General features: G+C 40.0%; 2 protein-coding genes across 6 annotated transcripts in view; one reads left to right on the plus strand and one right to left on the minus strand.

Moving 5' to 3' along the window:
• Positions 1-21,152, plus strand: part of MALSU1 (mitochondrial assembly of ribosomal large subunit 1) — a 72,441-nt gene that overhangs the window by 23,482 nt on the left and 27,807 nt on the right. The window contains exons 7-8 of one of the 4 annotated variants that reach the window (XR_011503478.1): positions 11,089-12,390; positions 16,754-16,802. The gene's annotated coding sequence lies outside the window, so the exon portion shown is untranslated. Of the gene's footprint in view, positions 1-4,018; positions 4,157-10,332; positions 10,657-11,088; positions 12,391-16,753; positions 16,803-21,152 lie in introns of those variants that run through there. The other 3 variants (XR_011503480.1, XR_011503479.1, XM_070510340.1) reach the window with 3 other exon arrangements.
• Positions 1-21,152, minus strand: part of IGF2BP3 (insulin like growth factor 2 mRNA binding protein 3) — a 136,956-nt gene that overhangs the window by 12,709 nt on the left and 103,095 nt on the right. For both annotated transcript variants that reach the window (XR_011503474.1, XM_014830566.3), the window contains exons 6-10: positions 18,655-18,936; positions 14,120-14,254; positions 12,771-12,893; positions 10,271-10,406; positions 8,591-8,716 (exon numbers count right to left, since the gene is read on the minus strand). Coding sequence is in view for 1 of the 2 variants with exons in the window: in XM_014830566.3 (XP_014686052.1) it covers positions 8,591-8,716; positions 10,271-10,406; positions 12,771-12,893; positions 14,120-14,254; positions 18,655-18,936 (802 nt within the window). In the remaining variant the exon portion in view is untranslated. The remainder of the gene's footprint in view (positions 1-8,590; positions 8,717-10,270; positions 10,407-12,770; positions 12,894-14,119; positions 14,255-18,654; positions 18,937-21,152) is intronic.

Consider the following 21,152-nt stretch of genomic DNA (forward strand, 5'->3'; position numbering starts at 1 on the left):
ACCAATCTTTTTTTAAGCAGAAATAGGATCTAAATATTTTATCTGAGAACATCCATATCATGTTCTTCTGAATAATGTACTTTTTTTTGGTCTGGTGGTGATAAAGACCTTTTCAATGATCAGACTAAATCTAAAGTCTGACTCAACCAGATCTGTCCCATTGTATTTTGCTATGACTGTATAATTATATTTGTTTTCTGGGCCATGTTCCAGAAAGATTTTATATCACTTACAAAACATAATCTAGAAAGATAAAACAAAGGAGGTGAAGAAATAGGAGCATAGGGACCTGAACAGAAAAGATAACATGAAGACAGAAATGCTGCTATTACACAAATTTCGCTCTAAGCTTCCTAGCAGCTAATTAAAAAAATAAAAGAAAAAAAGTAAATCAGTTGCATGATTTACCATGTCCATAAGAAAAAAACTCTTCATTTGCTTAGTAAAAACTACTTTTCCTGGGACTGATCCCCGAGAGCAACTTCTGAATGTCCTCAGAGGACTAACCTAATAGGCCTTGTCCTTAAAGCGAAAGTCCTGGAGCCTCGAAAGCACAGCCTCGGCGTGTGTCTTTGTCTGGAAGATATTGAAGTCCACTGCTATGAGAAAAGCTCAGAGGCAAAAACTATGTCGTAGCCTCAAAAGGGGAACAAAAGCAAAAGCTGACAGTGATGAAAGGCCATCGATGCTTTTGCTTTGTTGATTTTGGGGGAGTAGGAGTGGGGTAGGAGGTAACAAATCTAATATACAGATTAAGAATAAATTTAAGAGAAAAGTTGTATGAAGCTTTGGAAAAGGAATGGTAGGCAAGTAGAGAAGGACTGAAAGGACTACAATGTAACAGAAAGAAGGGGCAAAGACATGAAGAGTCAGCATGTAAACAGAAAAATGTTCTGTACTACTGGGCTGAAAACAGAAGCAACAGAACCTGTCAAATATAAAAAAAGCAGTGTTAGCAGGAGGAGATGGTACCCTAGACTGATGGACAGTGATTTGTACTCTTGGCAATAGAACCTTAACAGTTGACTCATCAGATGTCTGAAGCTTGATGAAGACATTTCTGAACATCACCCAACATCCTTTGCTCCAACAGCTCCATCTCCACCAGGCATCTCCCTGACCATAAGTTACTGTTCAAGGAAATTTCCCTCTGGCAACATAAGGCACCTTGCATAAACATCTTGTTTACTTGATAATCACTAAACTGGCTCTCTGGTACAGATCATTCCTAGATGTGCTTCAGCAGAGTAAGCCGTGTTTTCAGGCTTTGGACACCCAGATAAGCAGATAATTTAATGTTTACTTAGAAAGCTAAAAAGTCAGAACAATGGGTTATGATAAGCCTCTTTCACCTGTGAATTTAAGTCTCTGAGATCGGGCTTGAAAAAATTCATCAGTATTACCCTTTCTTGTTACACATTCTTTGCATTTAAGTTCATGTTCAGCTGCTTTATCTTGAACCCTTCTTACTAAACCTTCAGAGGTGAAAGATTCACAGGACACAAGCTGCCTCCTAATGGATTTCTGCCAGATGCCTATCGGTAAAACTTCCTTTGGACTTCTTGGCAGACTATGCTATATAGCTTGAAATAACAGAACAACAAAGCTGCTCAACTGAAAGTTTGCATAACTGATGAGGTTTGCCAATGAGTAATGCCTAATCATCTATCATGAAGAGATACAAGAATGAACAAACAGTAAGGCTAAGTGTATTTACTTTGTGAGGAACAGAATCTAAGACATTACAGAGACATGGAGGGACACCATGCCAGCCAACAAGACCAGCCTCCAGGAACCTGGAAGGAGGCCAGCGTTTCCCTTTGGCTTGTAAAATAGATACTCCTGAGGTTTTTTGTTTTGTCTTAATGGATTTTGGTCTGGAAGTGGAATTAAGTTTACTCAACTCTATGACCTGAACAGAATATTGAAGTCTTAAAAAAAAAAAAAAAAAAGGGCAAAGAAAGTTTCTCCCCAAAACTAGGTAATCAAGACCTCTTACAAGTAATAAATGTGTGCAATGAGTTATTTACTTTGAAATTGTATAATGACAAAAGAGCTGCACCCACCGTAAGAAATCCTCAGGAGTAGGACTAAGAGATTCCATGAAACAGTTATCTAGATGATCTAAAAATCCCTTTCAACTCAAAATATTTTGTTTCTTAAAGAGCACCTTAAATTAGCTAAGATCTAAGGAATTGCTGGCCTTTCTTGCCTCTTCCATAAGCAGAAAGTTAGCAATTTTAAGATTACACTATTGTTCTGGAGACTTCTGGGGAGATTCCCAAGATGCTATCAAAATTATGAACACAACATCACTTGGGCTAACTTCTGCCAACCCAAACGCAAGCTGCCAAGACCATCCAGCTATGGATGTTGTGTGCTATGCCAATTCCAGCTCTCGCTCTGCTCACTAGCTGCCAATTGCCTCTTCCCTACTGTTTGAGCATTTCTGAAAGGAGCATTTCCTGTCATTTATAAACTCGAAGTTTGCCAATTAAGTACTGCATGAGCCAGCTGCTAGGCAGGAACTAGAGACTTTTTGTCTGTTGGAAGAACCAACTCTTTGGCTCTCTTGGAAAAACCAACCTGGCAGGTTCCAGGAAGAAGAGTATGTCGGGGTGGAGGGGAAGGGCTGCAAAGCTGTGGAATGGAACAGAGGCAAAGGGTTTATCCAAAGACAAGATGTATCAATTCTACTTTCATGTTACGAAGCACAAGTGAGAAAACATGAGTAGAAAAATGAAACAACTCTAAAAGAAAGAGGAAGCAATACATATAAATAGAGCCAGATTCTTTTAAACATTTACTCATCAAAACCTACTCCTTGCCAGGCAATATACATTTAAAGTAAAAGCAGAGATTCCCTGCCAGCCTACAGGGCATCAAGGATAAAGGGATGCTCTTGGTAAGTATCGTGACTTCTCTGAGAGATTCTAAGGGACAGCAAGCTTCTCAGCGCAGCCGCAGATGCCAGGCTGCGTGGAGGAGCATCATCAAAGTGCTGAGAGCAACTACCTGCCAACCTTGGATTCTCTAACTTGGTTTTTTAAAAATGTCATCACAGACCTTCAATACTATGTTCTTTAGCATGAAGCAAAGTGAGGCCAAAGGGAAGAAAAGGAATGTAAGAAGTAATGGTAAGCAAAAAATGATAAAGCTTTGGTGAATTTAACTACTGCCTTTAAAAACAATAGTTTATTTGGATTTCAAAAAGTGGTGACCACTAGGTACACTTGATAAGTATTAGTGATTTGGCTTTAGAAAAAGAGCAAAGTCTAATAATAGACAGTGAAGACAAAGCTATTTCAACTAAGTATTCCTCCCCCATGAAGTTATACACTAAAACAAAACTTGTTAAGGAATTGTTCCCTGAAACATTAAATCTGACAGCTATTTGGAAGTAGAATTTACTCTAATTGGTATCCAGAGACACAATACAATTCTCTGAAAATATTTTCCCTTTATTTAGATAAAAATAATCTGTAGAAGTGGAATTAGAACATGGAATTTTCTCCTCCAGAATTAATTTAAATTCTCCTTTTTTTTTGAGAGAGAGAACTTAAAAAACTTACCTCCTCTTTCCCAGGCTCTGAGATTCCTTTAACATGTAAAACTGCTGAATCCAGTGGGGCTGAGTCAAATAGCTATCCCCAACATCAATTCATCTATTTAGTTATAAAGTCTGTTTCCCAGCTTCCCTTGCAGGAAGACATGGCCAGGTGTAATGTTCTGGCAAACACCAGTGGAAGTGTGAAAAACTATCCTCCGGCAGTGTCCTTAAATGAGGCAGCTGCCAATTTTTGAACTTCATCCTTCTTGCTGGCTGGAATCAGACTCAATGGCTGGAGCTTGAGCAGTCGTCCTGGGCCAGGAGACAGCATGCTAAGCCAATAGGAGCACCAGTCCTAAATGATATGGCAGAACTACTACCAGAACTACTTGAGTTGTCTGCGCTTCACTTCTTCTCTTGAAAAATCAAAGCTCATTTGAACTAATTTTTTTCCTTTCCTTTCCACAGCCAAACCTAATCTTGATAGACATAGCATGCCAAGATATATTTAGAAGCATGAAAATAGACATATGGCAGCATCCTACAGACATTTTTGGCCTGATAGTTGCCTATGGATTGGAATGACAAGTGGTCAGAGAAAAAGGGGTGAGTTTTCTCACCACGCTAAATAAAATAAAGCCTTGAGCAAGTTAGAAAGAGGGACATACGTGAGTGGTGTGTGTTTATACTTATCCAAAATATTGTCTCCCATACATTAGTCTTGATAGGAGATATTCTTTCCAACATTTAAGTCCACCCTCCACAGACTAGTAAACATTCTTTGCAGAAGAGTAGCTCTTGACAATCAATGGGTAGTAAAAAAACTCCTGATGACCTTTATCTACAAAACTACAAGTTTCTGAGCTTCCATCTACTCCCAATGAAATTCTGATTCATTTAAGTCCTAGGTGGGGCACAGGTTCTTAGCCAGTTAAACAGAGCAGCTGTTGTTAACCTTGACTACACAATGGAGGCATCTAGGGAGCTTTCCAAAATAGTGATTCCTGGGATTCACCCCCAAAACTTATGGGGGGTGGAAGAGGGTGCTATTTGAAAGGTCTGGGATAATTTTAATGTAACTAAAAAACATTTCCCCTTAAGGCAGGGAGTAGAGAAAGCTGTACTTTACAGAAGATTGCCAACTAATAAATGTAAAAGAAGATATAAAAATAGTTATAGTAATACATGATTTGTGCAAATGTCAGCAATGGATATTAAACCATTGGGTGAAATATGGTTGGAGAGCAAGATATCCACACATTCTCAAAGTACTACTTAGCACTTCTTAATCTCAATTTGGAAAGGTATCTTTCCAATGGAGAAATTAGATGACTCTGCCTTAATCGCATGATCAAACTTAACACAACCAACGAGACACACTGACATCATTTGCTTCCCGATGTGACACACTAAGATATTCCTGCCCCAAAAAAGGTGTGACCTGAGCCTAATAATGCAGAGGCAGTCAGTGAATTCCAAATTAGGGGACATTCTATAAAATCACTAGCCTGGCGCCGGCCGGGTGGCTTAGGGATTGAGTGTGCACATTCCGCTTTGGTGCCCCGGGGTTTGCCGGTTCGGATCCCGAATGCAGACATGGCACCGCTTGGCATGCCATGCTGTGGTAGGCGTCCCACATATAAAGCAGAGGAAGATGGGCACGGATGTTAGCTCAGGGCCAGTATTCCTCAGCAAAAAGAGGAGTGGCAGCAGATGTTAGCTCAGGGCTAATCTTCCTCAAAAAAATAAAATAAATAAAATCACTAGCCTGTATTCTTCAGTGCCATAAAGAAGAAAAATGTCAATGCTATGATGAAGAAAAAAAGGGGGACAGGCGGATAGAATACTGTTAAAGATAAAAAACGAGATTAAAGAGACATGACAACTAACGGCAGTGCAGGATCCTTGATTGGATTCTTTATTTAAAACATATATAGAACATTATTGGGGTATCTATGGAAATTTAGACATGGAGTGCATATTAAATAATAATATTCTGCCAAATTTCTGGAGAATGACGACGATATTGTGGTTAACGTTAAGGTGAATGTCCTTGAGGAGGAAAGTTCAAAATAGTACAGTGTTCTCATTAATAATCACCTATAATTACAAAGTTTGTAAAAATATATGCCAACTAACCAAGAGAGCATTACACACCTAGAGGAGGAAAAGGCAGCTGTGAGGACACATTTTTAAAACCTATAAAAGCAAAGGTTTCTTCCAGTTTGGAGAAAAAGGTAGGTTACAAATCTAAGACTCCTCTACTTTTAAGTTCTATAGATAATTCCTGATGTTTTTTGAAGTTCAAGACTAATAGATGAAGTTAGCAGCAGGTGTAAATCTATAGAAAAATCACAAGACCACACTTATCAGCAGCAAACACATGCAATAAATATACAATTTATCAAGGATTCCAGCTAGACAGATAACAGATTTGCCCTTCTTCACATTTAGTGTTTTGAGTGGTACCTCCTATACCAATTTTAGGGCAATGTCTAATGTAAAGTTGGGGATTCCATTTTATCCCTGCCTAGAATACATGTAGAGTAAAACGCCCATTGGAATTCTGCAAAGAACATGGATTGCTAAGACTGTCCACATTTCATCCCTTTAAGAGCGAGAATTTCCTTTTCCTGCCATTGAAACCACCAGGTCATTAGGGGTTCTGTGCTCTTGCCCTCTTAGTGTTTCTGCCTTTACTGCTGGCAGCTTCTGTATCTTCTCCTGTTCTCACTGGCTGCTTCTAATTGCACCTGTTTGATTTAGTTTTAAAATCTCAGGAGAAGCAAAGACCACCTATTCCAGTGAGATCTTCCTTACATTTACTCTCAGCTCACTTTTATCAAAGTTAAGATCATTGACTTTCTTCTCCCATTCTTAAAATGCAACACAATTGCTACTTAAGTCACTCAGACATTTAAAATAGTACAAGTGCTTCAGAAATTTAAGTGCTTAATATGATCTCCCTTCTCTTAAAACAATCTTAATTTTTCTAACAACATGGAAACCCAATACACAGAACCGTTATCATTAAATCAGAAAATTGACTAAATCCAGAGAATATGCATATTCTTTTATTTGTACACTTAAAAAATAGCTACCTGGCAGTCCACTTTAGGAATTTTTGCTTCTGAAGCATCCACTTAAGTGTAGAAGACAGATGATGTCCAGGAATGCTACCACTCATAATGTGAGAGGCTTTACTTGGAACATGACGTGTGTAACAGTAGAAAGAAAGAGAAGAGTCAAAGTGACACCTCAGTTTACAAACTGGGGAAGAGAGGAACAGAGAGGTAAGTAACTTGCCCAAAGAGAAAGCTAGGTTAGGGTGACTCGTGGAAATGTAGGTTAAATGAGAGCTTCTCCAGCCCAGAGGTACTTTAAGTAATCAGCTCCTTGTAGCTTTCAATAAATGTCATTTTACACAGAACCATCAGGGATACATTTGCCCTAAACTCAATCATATGACAAATGCATCTATTTGTAATAAAGACACTAGGAGACTTATTAGAGGTTAAGTCCATATACTCTCACATTGCTATGTTAGGCTCACTTTTACCCTCTTAAATGCTTTATATTATTGAATTCTGTAAAACCCAGAAATGTTCGTTCGGCCTGAAAGAAGAGTCCTTAGAGATAACTCACCTAGTTTAGTTTCTTCATTGTGCTGGTGAGACAAACCCAGGGCAGAGCTGGGTGGACCTGGTGCTCGCTCCAGGGCTCTTTCCACCAGTCCCTTTTAGTATCAAGGTGCAAACACATCCACAACTTCCCATCACCTTTAGCTGTGGTGGAGAGCTTCGCTTAATGCATGATGAGTCTATGAATACTCGATATGGACTGAAATCCTGACGCCTAGCCTTCAGTTAATACTTCGTTACATGATTTCCAGCCCAAACATGTTCAAGCAGCAGATGAATTGCAGGGGAAGATGCAATTACTGCTGACAGTAGAGGCAGAAACACATGCCTCAAGAAGAGGGCAAAAGCTAAGAACACCTGACAGTCTGGTGGTTTCAGGGCCAGGCAAAGGAAATGCTCATTCTTGAATGGATAGAATATGGAAGATCTCAGCGACCTATATTCTCTGTAGAATCCTGGTGGCATTTTACTCTACATGTACTCTTTAAGCTGTGAAAATGGAACCCCCAACCTATTCCACCTGGACTTTTCCCTAAATTGGTGTAGGAGGTGCCCCAGCAAACATTATATGATAAGAAGAGAGCCAAACAGCAAGGGAAAGAGGTAAAAACAAATTCATGAAGGGAGAGCTAGAGTGTTAATTTTATTTCACACGATTGTCTACCTCCAACTATCGTTGATAATGCAAATGAATTATGAACTACTTTAAAAACATTGCGGTATAAGGTATTTGCTGTGCTGCAATTATTTTCATACTATCACTGGTCTCCTATTTCTGACCTGAGGGAAAATGCTATTCTTAAAAGCAAATATAAAAATAAGGTTTGTTTCTTAATAATCTACCTGTTTACACAACAAATAAAAGCTATTTAACATTTCCACGCAAACACACGCAGGCACGACAGATTTGTGAGCATAACTATCTGAGCTGTTTACAAAGTACAAACACTGAGAGTGGGAAACATGTCCAGTCTTTACTGGCCTTTCAAAGCAGTTAACTTCCAGGTGAAGTTAAAGATGAAGGAAGACTTTTAAAAATCCTTTCCTTCAACATTTAAAAATAACTAACCTCCTTCCCCCTCCCCAAAGTCTCAAACTTTTCTTTTGATATTTAAAAACACATGTTCACAACCATATCACCCAAAAACTTCACAAACAAACAAATAAATAAGTAAATAACTCATGTGTGTACAAGGGGTGATGGAAGGTTCTGCTGATAAGAACTGGAAAGCACCTGCTGGCTCTAAGCTGATAATAGACCACACGGGGACCAGGTTTTACATTAAGATTTTTCCCAATTAGCATTTAATGTCACACTACTTGAGGGCAACTAAGCCTGACTGTGTCCCTTTGACTGCATCCCACTCAACCGTAAAAAAAGCCAAGGCACATATCTTACCTCAAACTGTGGGTAAGGAGGAGTCATAGCTGAAGGGGGCCCTGAGGTGGGAGGCGGCATCCCTGAAGTGGGTGGGAACAGACCCAAGGCATTCAGATTTAACCCAGGAATTAAATGCGCTTGAAGCTGCAATGGCAAAAAGGTCCCTTCATTTTACAGTTAAGCAATCAAGTATAAATAAGCATTTATAAAGTGACAATACTCAGATTGTAACCTCTTGTCTAGTGAAGAAAAAATCATAACTCAAATTTTAGTACAAAGTAGAGTTCCATGTGATTATACCTGAGTATACAGTTTCTGTTTATATTTCTTAGTATTTTAAAATCCATGTGCTCGTCTGCTTCTCCTTTATCGGAAGCTACCCTAGGTTTCTCAGAGCAGAGAACACAGCCTTTCTTTCCTTTTGGACCAGCTCACAGTGCTTAGATAAATATGTATGCTATGCTGTGGGCACACAGTAAACACAGACTGAAAATCTTGCATTAGTTGAAGAAGTAAGCAAACAAGATTTGTTCACTGAAAAGCAAACCGGATATACAGAACCAGCTATCAAGAGATCTTTACTCCTTGGATAAAAGTTGGCAGTCGTGGGTCCAAAGGCCTTAAACAAAGTCAAGCCCCTTGGAAATCAGGTCCCATTTCCATGTAATTATTGCAACTAAACATATCTTTGGAGTGGATCCAGGAGCCAGATAGGGGATTCTGTTTTGGTTTAATTTTATAAAGGTCGAGGAAGTAAGGTGGAGATCGGAGAGCTAAAGACTTGAGCATACTTGAGAATCATTTTAAAAGGCCTGTGGGGTTGGGTTTACTCCCGGTCTACTCTGAAACATTTGGCTGAGCAGTGATAATGTGAAGGGAGGCTGGCAGTCATGTAGGGTAAAACGATTAGCATTCTAGGCCCTTCTCACAGGTAATATCTTAACACTTCCCTTCTCTTACGTGTAATATTTCAGATGTTAGGCCCAATTCAGGAATTTTTCCTTTCAATCATTTACTTGAAAATTCAAGATGGACTTTTGAAATGTTACATTTTCAGCACCATTCCATCCATTAAGGAATGTCAGCAACCCACTTTAATCACCTTAGTTGCAGTTCACAGATTGTCATTGAAATCCTTTTATCTCCAAGGTTTATGAGTAACCATTAAGTTTTAATTTTGTATTTATAACAGCTTTCATAGGCACTGTATCTATTGTAATTGTAGTAGGCATGCAATGTAGGCAGTAGTCCCATTTTACAGATGAGGAAACTGATGCTCAGAAAGGCCAAATAACTTATCCAAGTACACAGAGCTGCAACTAATCATTGGTTGCGCTGAGATTCAAACCCAGTTCACATACCTCTAAAGCCCACATTTCTACTATACTAATCCTCCTCAAATAAACATCGTATCAGAGAGATTAACCTTTTTTAGTTAGGTATTAGCCTAATGTCAGAGATAAGGAAGCTAAGGCTCAAAGAGTAAAAAATTTGCTGAAATCACAGAGATAATCAAGCCTAATGTCAAAGCCTGTGTCTTCCCACGTACCCCAGGGCACTTACATGGTGCCAAAAATCACCATAGTTAGAAACTATGTTGAATGACGACACCATTAAAGAAATGAATATTAATGCAATTAAAAACATCTTTTTAAACTGTTCATCAAAATAAAAACATGCTTTCGTATTAAAACTAACATTCATAGAAGCAATATCGTTTTCATAAGACTCCCTGATTTTCTTCATTATCTCTTCCTCAGCTTTGGCACATGTTTCAACATTGCCTTTGATTGTAATGGTGCGCTCCGGATTATACAGCGTCAATTCCTGCAATCTGCAGATTGAAAAAGAGGGGAAAGAAAAAGAATGGAAATTATAGGAGGAAGACAGTTAATAGTAGTTCAGCCACAGATGGCAATTAAAACCCAACTGTGGAGGCTGACAATATGTAAAAGCGGGTGGTTAGACATGATGAAAAATGAGTAAGCCCCAAAAGACATGAATCCAAGAATTGTAAAGCTGCAGAAGAAAATACATCCCCTCCCACCTTCCAATAAAAATTACTGGGTGCGCATAGTTTAATTAAGTCCATGTTTTAAACGTAGAATACTTCTTTACCACTTAAGGTTGAACCATTTTCACAATTTAACAATGAAATGTAAAGAAAATGGTCAGAAGAACGCACAGTTTTAGTGGAAACCAAGAACCAGATGTACATAACTTTAATAAGTATGTTCCTAGTCCGCAGTGACCAATTCTAGGCATAATTGGCATTCTCATGCAATTGCATTTTCTGGGTCACCAAGCAAGGATATATTCCAAAAAGGCAAACCAGAATTCATGTGTCTAAACTTACGTTTTGCCAGTAATTTTAGAATTCGGATCAAAGTAGGCTGGAGGAAGTGATATAAATCAACCCATCTTAACTAAATAAAAAATTGGACCTTTGATGACCATTTAGACAACCAAAAGTTAGAATACAACAGCAATATTCAGAAACTCCCTGCTCGACCCAGGTCCTGCTGAAGCTTCAAAATCTGCTCACGTGACGTCTGAGACCACCCAAGCCTGAGCCAGTCAACACCCCTGAGAGGGAAAGCAATGGGAGATACTCACCATGGAAAATGAAGCTAAGTACACAGACTGAAGGATAGGGAATATTGGTACAGCTCTCCTTTATACCCCTAGAGTTAAAATTCTCATTTTCACTACTAGCAGAGTGTCTTAAGCTAATCTTGAGCCACATGAATGGGGTACTATGCCTTAATTTTTTCTCAAACTTAATGTATACATCCACACAATGAACACCATTTGTCTTAGACTACTTAAAGAAAAAGTGGGGGCCGGCCTGGTTGCTTAGTGGTTAAGTTCATATGCTCCACTTCGGCAGCCAGGGGTTTGCAGGTTCAGATGCTGGGTGCAGACCTACAGACCACTCATCAAACCATGCTGTGGCGGTGTCCCATATACAAAATAGAGGAAGAGTGGCATAGATGTTAGCTCAGGGCCAATCTTCCTCACCAAAAAAAAAAAATAATAATAATAATAAAAAGTGGATTTCTCATCTTCAGTCTCAATCCACCTCTCCCCTGCCAAGCATTTTATATTAAAGCTTTCAAATAACTGCTTCTAGAACAGCTCTTAAGACTTTTTTCTCTTAAAACCCTCCCCTTCCTATACATAAAATTCGAGATAGAGTGGGAACATTTATTTATTTACCACCTTGTGATTTTGTTCTTTCTTTACAACCAAGCAGGACTCTCCTACTTCCTTACCACCCCTTCCTCCTTTGACAACTGCTTGGTACACAGACATGTCGCCTCAGTCTTGCCCTACCATTCTTCTTTAGTTCATCAATCTCTTCCCACCTCATTTTTTTGAGTACTCTGATGGAAACTAAGGATAGTCACCCTCAGAAAGAGAAAAACATTTCCACGTAATTTCAGAGCATTCACGGACTCTAGATGTGGGGGCTAGCCTCCCAAGATGACTCCCTTCCCAGTGGGGTGTAGTCCCCTCCCACAATGAATAGAGCTGACTTGTGTGAACAATATTAGAAAGTGATAGAGTGTGACTTCTGAGGCTATGTTACAAAAGGCACTGCCGCTTCCATCTTGCTCTTGCTGGGGCCCTTCACTCTGGGGGAAGACAGCTGCCGTGTTGTGAGGACGGCCAAGCAGCCCAACTGAGAGGCCCCTGTGGTGAGGAACAGGGACCTCACACCAACAGCCAGCATCAACTTGTCAGCGACATCAAGAGACCCTGAACCAGAATCATCCAGTTAAGCTGCTGCTGGATTCCTGACCCACAGAAACCAGGTAAGCAATAAATGTTCACTGTTGTCTTAAGCTGTCAAATGTTGGACTAATTTGTTACACAGCAATGGATAATAAACTGGATTATATACTCCAACTTCAGAAATAAATATCAGAAAACTTGACCAAGACTTCAGCCAGGAAATATGAATGTAGGGTATTTCGTGCTTCCTGCGTCTTCAGTGGGAACAGACGATGCTTTCAATATGGTTAGAAACAGATAGCAGACAGTGGACAGAGTTTGAGAAATGAAGTGTAAGTAAAGCAGCACAGGCCAGCTCCAACAGCTGTAAAATGGCAGAACTATGCTTAATATAGAACCTACAGCTTAAACACAGTGTGTGAAAATTTTCTAGTTCAAAAGAAAGCAAGGCAGCACTTACGGAGATATCGTGATTTTAGTGTCTGTGTCTTGCTCGATTTTTTTAAGGTTTCTTCCTTCCTTACCAATAAGACGGCCTACAAAGTTATTATGGGCTAAAATCTTCAGGGGAATCTCTTCTGTGCTGTAAATTTTAAAAAAAAAGGTCATGAAATTAGAGTAAGTAAACCTACTCTTGGGTAAAAAGACAACATTCGTTCATTAAACATTTACTTCCTACCTACCATATAGGAAACATTATGCTAGGTAGAGTTTAAAGCTTGCTGACCATTAGCCTACATTCTAGCAATGCATGAATAGAGGGAGTGAAAAAACATTAATAAGATTTGGATAGAAGTTAATTTTTAAAAGAGTTTTCTTTTATTCATCTCAGGGAATTTCTTCCAATGATAGATTCTGTTAAGCTCTTTGAAAACACCTCTTACTCAATCCGTATTCCTAAACTCCCAATAGCAGAACACAGTACAAATGCAAAACAGTATGATTTCTGCATAAATTTTAAATCACATACCTGGAGATAAGGTGCACAATTTATAGAAGGAAACAAAAGAAACTCAGTTGTGGTTACACTTCAGGGGAAGAGTGTAAGAGCAGAAGGGGGCCTGCACTTTGCACCTTTCTGAATTTCCAAGTCATACACATATCACTGTTTAAAAATGTCATCGTGGTTATCTGGATGGTGGGCTTTTCTTTATTTTTCTCTGTACTAAAAAAGAACTACAATCTTAAAGCACCATATAACACCTTGTAACTAAAGTATATTTAGTATGTTTTCAAGGTGCCCACAGACTAAGTGCTGGTGACGAGGTCCCCAGGCGAACTCCAGCACCTCACTCCAGATTCCCCTTTTAGTGCAACACTGTGCCATCTGCTAAAAGTAGCTCATCCTGGAACATCCACCTGGGACATCCCAATAAATCCCCAGTTTACCTGAGCACAAGATTAGGGACTTCCCCACCTCTGTAGTCCCTGCTGCTGCAGGATGGGGCTGGGCAGACAAGAACAGCCCCAAGGAGCTCAGAGCAAAGGAGTGAGGATTTGGGGCCCCCACCTAGGGTAAATGCCAGGGATACTTTTTGGACCTTAGGTGGTCTTCCTATGTCCCCCACTTGCTTTCTTCTACAGCTGGACTTTCCCCATTACCGCCACTCACCCCATATCCAAACATGAATGAAAATAAAATATTTAAGAGACTTATGCTTTACAATTGAATCAACAGTGCCAATCACTGTAGCTCATTGGGACAGCAATTCCCTGTGTTTATTGGCAATTCCCGAGAATTACGTCATAGAAATCCAAACGAAACAGCATGAATATCAACCTCTTCACAAGTTAATCCTCTTTACTCACAATTTTATATCTTGAGCTTCCTTATGCATAATCTCCAGAATAGACTTACAAGCCGCAGAGGTGCCTTCAGGGGTAGAGAGGATAGTAATCGACTTCTCAGCAGCACCTGCATTCTCTTTACGATGGACATCGATTCTTACGGTGGCCACAGGGAGAGAGAAAAATGAGAGCTGTAAGCATGTAGTCACAGTAGAGTTTGTAATTAGCAACTTCTAAGTCATAGGACTCTGGACAGAAGTGGATGACTCACTTCCCTCAAGAGCATAAACTCTTGCAAAGTTGTCAACATGGATGCCTTAGAGACAGATTTTAATTCCAGGAACACTGCCCTCTCTTTCCTGAATCTAACCAAGTGGGAACATCTTTTCATTCTGCCTAAGCCGTATGTGCTTAAAGCTTCCTTTTAGATGCCACAGAACAAACATTTCACATCAAAGAGCCTGGGGTTCAGACAAAAGGCTTTCTTTTGCTCTAAAACAAATAGGAACTGGAATGCATGCGAAGAGAGCTGGAGTTGGAATCCCATAAATTAGGTCGAACTTCTTATTCTACACAGTATTTCTCACACTATTCATCGTAAGAGAAGACTTTGCTCATGTTTCCTTTCACAAGGCTCTTTCTACATTTTGCCTCCTAGATAGAGGAAAGTCCGCAACAAAAAGGTGATAGAAATGGAACCCAAAGAGAAGGCAATTCTACATCAAAGAAAAGTAAATGGCCAATAAACACAAAATGACATTCAACCCTCACTAGTAATTATATACACATTAATGAAAACAAGTATTTTCTTCCAGACCTGCAAATATATATATATACGTGTGTGTGTGTATATATATATATACACACACACACGTATATATATATTTTTTTTGGGGGGGGGTGAGGAAGACTTGCCCTGAGCCAACATCTGCGCCAATCTTCCTCTATTTTGTATGTGGGTCACCACCACAGCATGGCTTGATGAGTGGTATGAAGGTCTGTGCCCAGGATCTAAACCCACAAACCCTGGGCAGCCAAAGCAGAGTGTACAAACTTAACTACTATGCCATCAGGCCAGCCCTCAGATCTGCAAATATTTTGATAGATAAAATTAAGCATTGGCAAGAGGATGTGTAATTGGGCACACCCACACTCCTGATAGGAGTATGGAACAAACAGGCAGGACCTACCAAAGCTAAAATGCTTATCACGTTTTGACTCAAGAACTCTATTTCTCATAATATCTCCCACGGAAGCAGTCTCATATGGGGGCGAAGAGTGGCGTTTGTCTCACTGTTGGCATGATTGACATTTTGGGCCAGATTAATTCTTTGTTGTGGAGGCTGTGCTGTAGATTGTAGGATGTTTTGCAATATCCCTTGGCTCTACCCACCAAATGCCAGTAGCACTTCCCTCATCTAGTTGTGACAATCAAAAACATCTCCAGGGGCCAGCCCCATGGCCAAGTGGTTAAGTTTTGCCCTCTGCTTTGGCGGCCCAGGGTTTCACCAGTTTTGATCCTGGGTGCAGACGTGGCACCACTCATCAGGCCATGCTGAGGTGGCGTCCCACATAGTACAACCAGAGGCACTCACAACTAGAATACACAACTATGTGCTGGGGGGCTTCGGGGAGAAGAAGGAAGGGAAAAAAAAAAAAGAAGATTGGCAACAGATGTTAGCTCAGGTGCCAATCCTTAAAAACAAAACAAACATCTCCAGACATTGCCAAATGGCGCTTGGGGTGAAGGGGAGTCACCCCTGGTTGGAAATCACTGGCATAGGAATGTTCACTGTATCACTACTTGTAGTAGATAGAAAATTGGAATTATCTTTAAAATGGCCATCAGGAAGAGATGGTTAAATAACAGTATATCTGTATCATGCAGCTGTTGAAAAACGTGGTAAAATTACAGGTACCAGCATAGTAAGAGGTTCTTGAAAAATGCAACACACACCATGATGAGATCTCTCCTTTAAAGCTACACATGTGAGTAGATACAAGGAACCAGTTCTATAAAGCTACATCTTCGACTTAACAATGGCTGCGTCAGGGGGTGTGATGAAGGGTAATGCTTTTTTGTGTTTTTAGTTTGCAGACTTGTACGTTTTTTAATTAAATGCAAAATAAGTCTGCTGTTGTTTAAAAAGTACAAGAAAGGGGGCCCAGCCCCATGGCCAAGCGGTTAGAGTTCTGTGCGCTCTGCTTCAGGGGACCTGGTTCACAGGCTCGGATCCCAGGCATGGACCTATTCTACTCACCTGCCGCACTGTGGAGGTGTCCCACATACAAAAAAATAGAGGAGGATTGGCACAGATGTTAGCTCAGGGTGCATCTTCCTCAGGAAAAAAAAAAAAGTACAAGAAAGGAAATCAACTATCCATAAAAGTGTGTTCAGGGAAAATTAGATACTTGTGAGTCCCTTTGGTCACTCCTACACTAAATGATAAAGAGCTATATAACTCATGGCCATGAGAACGACTACTTCATGCTAGTAACTTCAAGGTTTGGATTTCCTTTTCTCAAATGTTTGGTTGAAAACTGAAGCTCTATCTCAGAAGTAAAACCTATAACTAAAAATAAGGGCAATGTAGAAATGAAATAAATAAGGGCTATCTAGAAATAACTAATAAACAACAGTCTTTTAAATTACAGATCCAATCTGGAACCATCTTTCCATCCACTGTTTCAGTCCCCAATCACGGTAAGTATTGCTTATCTTCCAGCAGATAACATGTTAAACTCCCTCCTTCTGGCTTATTTCTACTGATTCAGTGTGTTAAGGATTACTAAACTCAACTCTCTGAGAAAAGAGAATATTGCCTTGCAGATTAGGGTAACCCTCTGAGGCTATTCCAGAAACAGAGGATCAGATAATGACTAGTTTCAATGGCAAGAGTTATTTAAATCCACTGGCAGCGCTTGGCAAATGAATCATTGGCTATAACAAAAATTGCTTCCCTTCCCTCTCCATCTTCCATCTTCCTGCCTTAGAACAAACAGTTCAATTTAAGTCACAGCAGCTCTCTCCTCTGACGAGGAAATGAGTAGTGTCAAAAGTAACAGCTCTAACCTGCCACACAACAAGGAAGGAAAACCTTTTAATAATTAGTTTCTGCAGGTAACAGTAGATCAAGGGAAGCAAAAAGCTCTTACATTTTAAGATTAAAACCAGGCAAATTTAAGATTAAAACTGCCATCTATGCTACGGTTCCATTATCATTCCCACCCTCTACATTATGAGGTCAAGGCCATTAACTTTGCACGAAGGTAACGGCACCCAACATCTCCTGCTTCAGAACAGGGGAAGGCAGATCAGACATCCTTCTGTAGGGCAGTGGGCACACAACCACGGCCAGACACAGTTCTTTTTGGTTGTGTTAGTTTAACACAGGCATGGTGCCTATGACGAATATGGATCCTCTTAGGCCTGTTGGAACAAACACAGACAGTATACACAGTACCATAGTTGTACTGTCAAAAAAGGACTCTGCTTAATTCCTTGGATCACATAAAATGAAATAATTTTCCTTACTAAATTTAAAAAGCAAAATAATTCAGTCATCTCTGTAGCGGGCCCAAGGCCACTTCCCTACCCTTTGGTGTAGAATGACACAAGAGAGGTTTGAACACAGCCTCTTCTCCCAGCACACTCACAGTTCTTCAGGAGATATGGCAGCAGCTGTCCCAGAGATGTGCCTGGTAGCATTTTACACAACTAGGGGCGGGGAGCGAGTTCATCACCAAGCTTCTTTGGGTCAAAATCTCCACGTACAGCATAACAGGATGGATAACAGAGAAAAACAACTAATATATAATGCATTGGAGCTTCTAAATTGAGAAAGTATCTTAGATGTATTTTAAGGGCATCAAACATAATTTACATACAGTCATCTCACTCATTTGACAAATATAGAGCCTTCTACATATCAGGCAATGTGCTCAGCACTGGGGCTACAGTGGTAAATAAAAACAAATAGCTCCTGCTTTCTACTCCTGCAAAGTTAGCTCCAATGTTTGACAGAGATTCCTTCAATCTCTTAAAATCTGCAAATTAAAACTATCAAACAACATCCTGAAGAAAAAGCCATTCTAACCACGTGGCTTAATCACGAGATAAATTTGGACCATAAGCTGAATGATTCCTCACTAAAGTAAAGCAAGACTGAAAAACTGTATTGGATCCAGAAAATTACTTCCCAAAACACTGAAGGCAGGTATCACTGGGGGTGGGTGGGGATAGGGGGAGCAGAGAACAACCTAGAAGCTGCCATTTTGTTTGCCAGGGCCTCCCCCATCAGAAGTGGATTAGGTAACAGTTGTTTTCCATTCATGTGTGAAAATTTGAGGTTCCCTTTGAGATTAAGGTTTAGCTCCAGATTTACATAAAATGAACACTAAGATATCAAGTCACAAAGTTCTACCAGATTCCCAAGTACTGTATAAGAAGGGGTCATAACCAGGTTCAGAGGGACACCAAGTACCAAAACAAACACTCTGTTATTAAGATTCAAAGGGGGAAGCATTAATGCCCACCACACACGCAGGATACTCACTTAGACTGGGTCTGCTTGGTGATGTTCCGAATGGTAGCACCTTCTTTTCCTATAATGGCTCCAACAAATTGGGTGGGAACTAACAGGCGGAGAGGCAAGTCACACGGTTTCTGCTTAGATGCTGATCCTGGAGACCCCTGCCTCGATGAGCCCCTGTGCCCAAACCCACGGCGACCTCGGGGCTGCTGCAAGGGGTTCTGCTGGGCAGCCATTTCATCAGGGATGTAGGCCACTTTCAACACGAAGTTCTCCAACTGGAATCCATTCAGTTTGTCTAAAGCTCTGAAAGTTGACAAGGGGCAGGTGGTGGGCAGAGAAATCAAGCTATATAATTAACATTTCAGCAAAGCAATACCCATCTCTTCCACTCTGATTGATTGGCTCTAAAACTTCTGAATAAAGCCACTGAACAAGTAGTAAACCCAGAACACACATAACAACCCCCTACACACATACACACTTTTCCTTTGAGTACACCCAGGAAAGAAAACACCAACAAGTTTCCAAAGGGAACATGCTTGCAATCTACCAATGAAGAATAGAAAGTAATAAAAAAGGCATTTTGTCAAACTCTTGATCTATTACCCATGAGGTTAGCAAAGCTTAGAAGTGCCCAACAGCGAGAGAACTGAGTGGGCAGTCCTTCTCCTGGCTAGTCTTTCCAAATCAGGATGGAAAAGAAACACACACCTCCCTCGCTTCACTCTCTTAAAAATTACAAATATTTAAAACATTTTAAGAATGGAAGGACAAACATCTTTAAATCACTCACAGGAGATTGATAGAATTTAATACTCAGGATAATCGATCACTTAATAAACTCTCAGTACCTATTATGAGCCAGTCCCTGAGAAAACAGTAGTCCCTGACAATGTGGAGTTTATTATCTGATTTGGGGCAGAGAGGCCGGGATGGTGGAGAATCAAAAAAGCAAATGAAGCTGTTTTCTACCTTATCTATCCATCTATCCATCCATGCATCCATGTGTCCATCCATGCATCTCTCTGTTTTGAATGGATGGAGCTTTACTGTTTACATTTTGAAACTTATTATGGAAAAGTACCCAAATCCTAAGTATTTATCTCAATGAATACTTCTATTGTATTTCTATATCTATATTCTATTTTACAAGGTGAAAATTCTAGATCCAGAACTAGGACATACCAGTGCCTCCTTCCAGTATATGCCCCTCCCTAGACTTCTAACACCATAGATTAATTTGGCCTGTTCTAAAATTCTATATAAATAAGTATATGTGAACACATGTTATGTACTCTCTCATGTCTGGCACCTTTGACTTATGTTTATAAGATTCATCCAAATCACTGTGTTCTACCTTACCTACATATTTTAAAAGTGGAGAACTCAATAAAAAAATTGATAGAAGATAGGGCCGAGATTTCAAAAGCACGCATAAACACACTTGTAATAATACACACCCCCTAGTACACAACAAAATTAACAACTTTCCCTAGGATTACTCAGATTCTTTGCTCAGATTCTGTTCCAATGGGCCCTGCATTCGGCTCAGGCAGAGAAAGTAAAACAGGCATGAAATGGTCTCTCTCTAGTTGCTCAGAGTGGTCATTTCTGGTTCACACACTGCTTTCCTTATTTGGAGAGCTTTCAGTTTTTTAACTTAAATGGAAGAGGGAAAAAAAAGGAATGGTCCTACCACCAAAAAAGGCACCAAAAGCATGGAATTGGAAGGCAGGCCCAGGCAACCAGACAAGGCATGTTGACGTTCTCAGGATGCGGAATTCTGCCCTCTTTTCCCACTTCAAGCCCCCGTTACATGGCTGTCCTACAGCCCCTAGTACACAATGAACTCTGACTATAAAAGATCCCAGTCATACAGAAAAATGACAAGAAATTTCTCTGTCACCATCACCAACTCTCTAAGACCTTTCCCAGAGTTACTGCTAACTGTGATAACTTCTGCAAATGGACCAGTCCTTGCCATGTTTACACGTGCGTACGTGTTCAGCACCTTCTTTAAAAGCATAACTGGGATCACAATGTACAAAGTTTTATGGCTTACTTTTTTCAAATACAATATATCTTGGGATATTTCCACATGATTTCTATGTCAGAGGGCATTCTTTTCATAAGCTTCACAGGGTGGGAACAGGCATACAGCGTAACTTATTTACCAAGGCCCTGATAACAGATCCTTAAGTTAACACATTGTTCCTTGCTTTTTCCCTCTCCCTTTTTTTCCTAAGTGAAATGTGGAGGAAGGGCCCTAAAATATTTTGGTTATTTCTAAAGGAAGACAACAGCTGAGAAATTTTATTAATATTTATGATGTATATTTATTACAGAAAGTTGGAATTGCAGAAGTGTCAACCAATTAGATATTCATTCAAAGCAACTTTAAATCTTTTCAAAGCCCAGGAGAAACAAATCATTAAAGGTTCTTCCAAAAACATAAGCAGGGGCCGGTCCCGTGGCAGAGTGGTTAAGTTCACCCCCTCCAGTTCGGTGGCCCAGGGTAT

Source organism: Equus asinus, chromosome 1 (genome assembly GCF_041296235.1).
Source record: "Equus asinus isolate D_3611 breed Donkey chromosome 1, EquAss-T2T_v2, whole genome shotgun sequence".
In the NCBI taxonomy this organism is placed as follows: domain Eukaryota; kingdom Metazoa; phylum Chordata; class Mammalia; order Perissodactyla; family Equidae; genus Equus; species Equus asinus.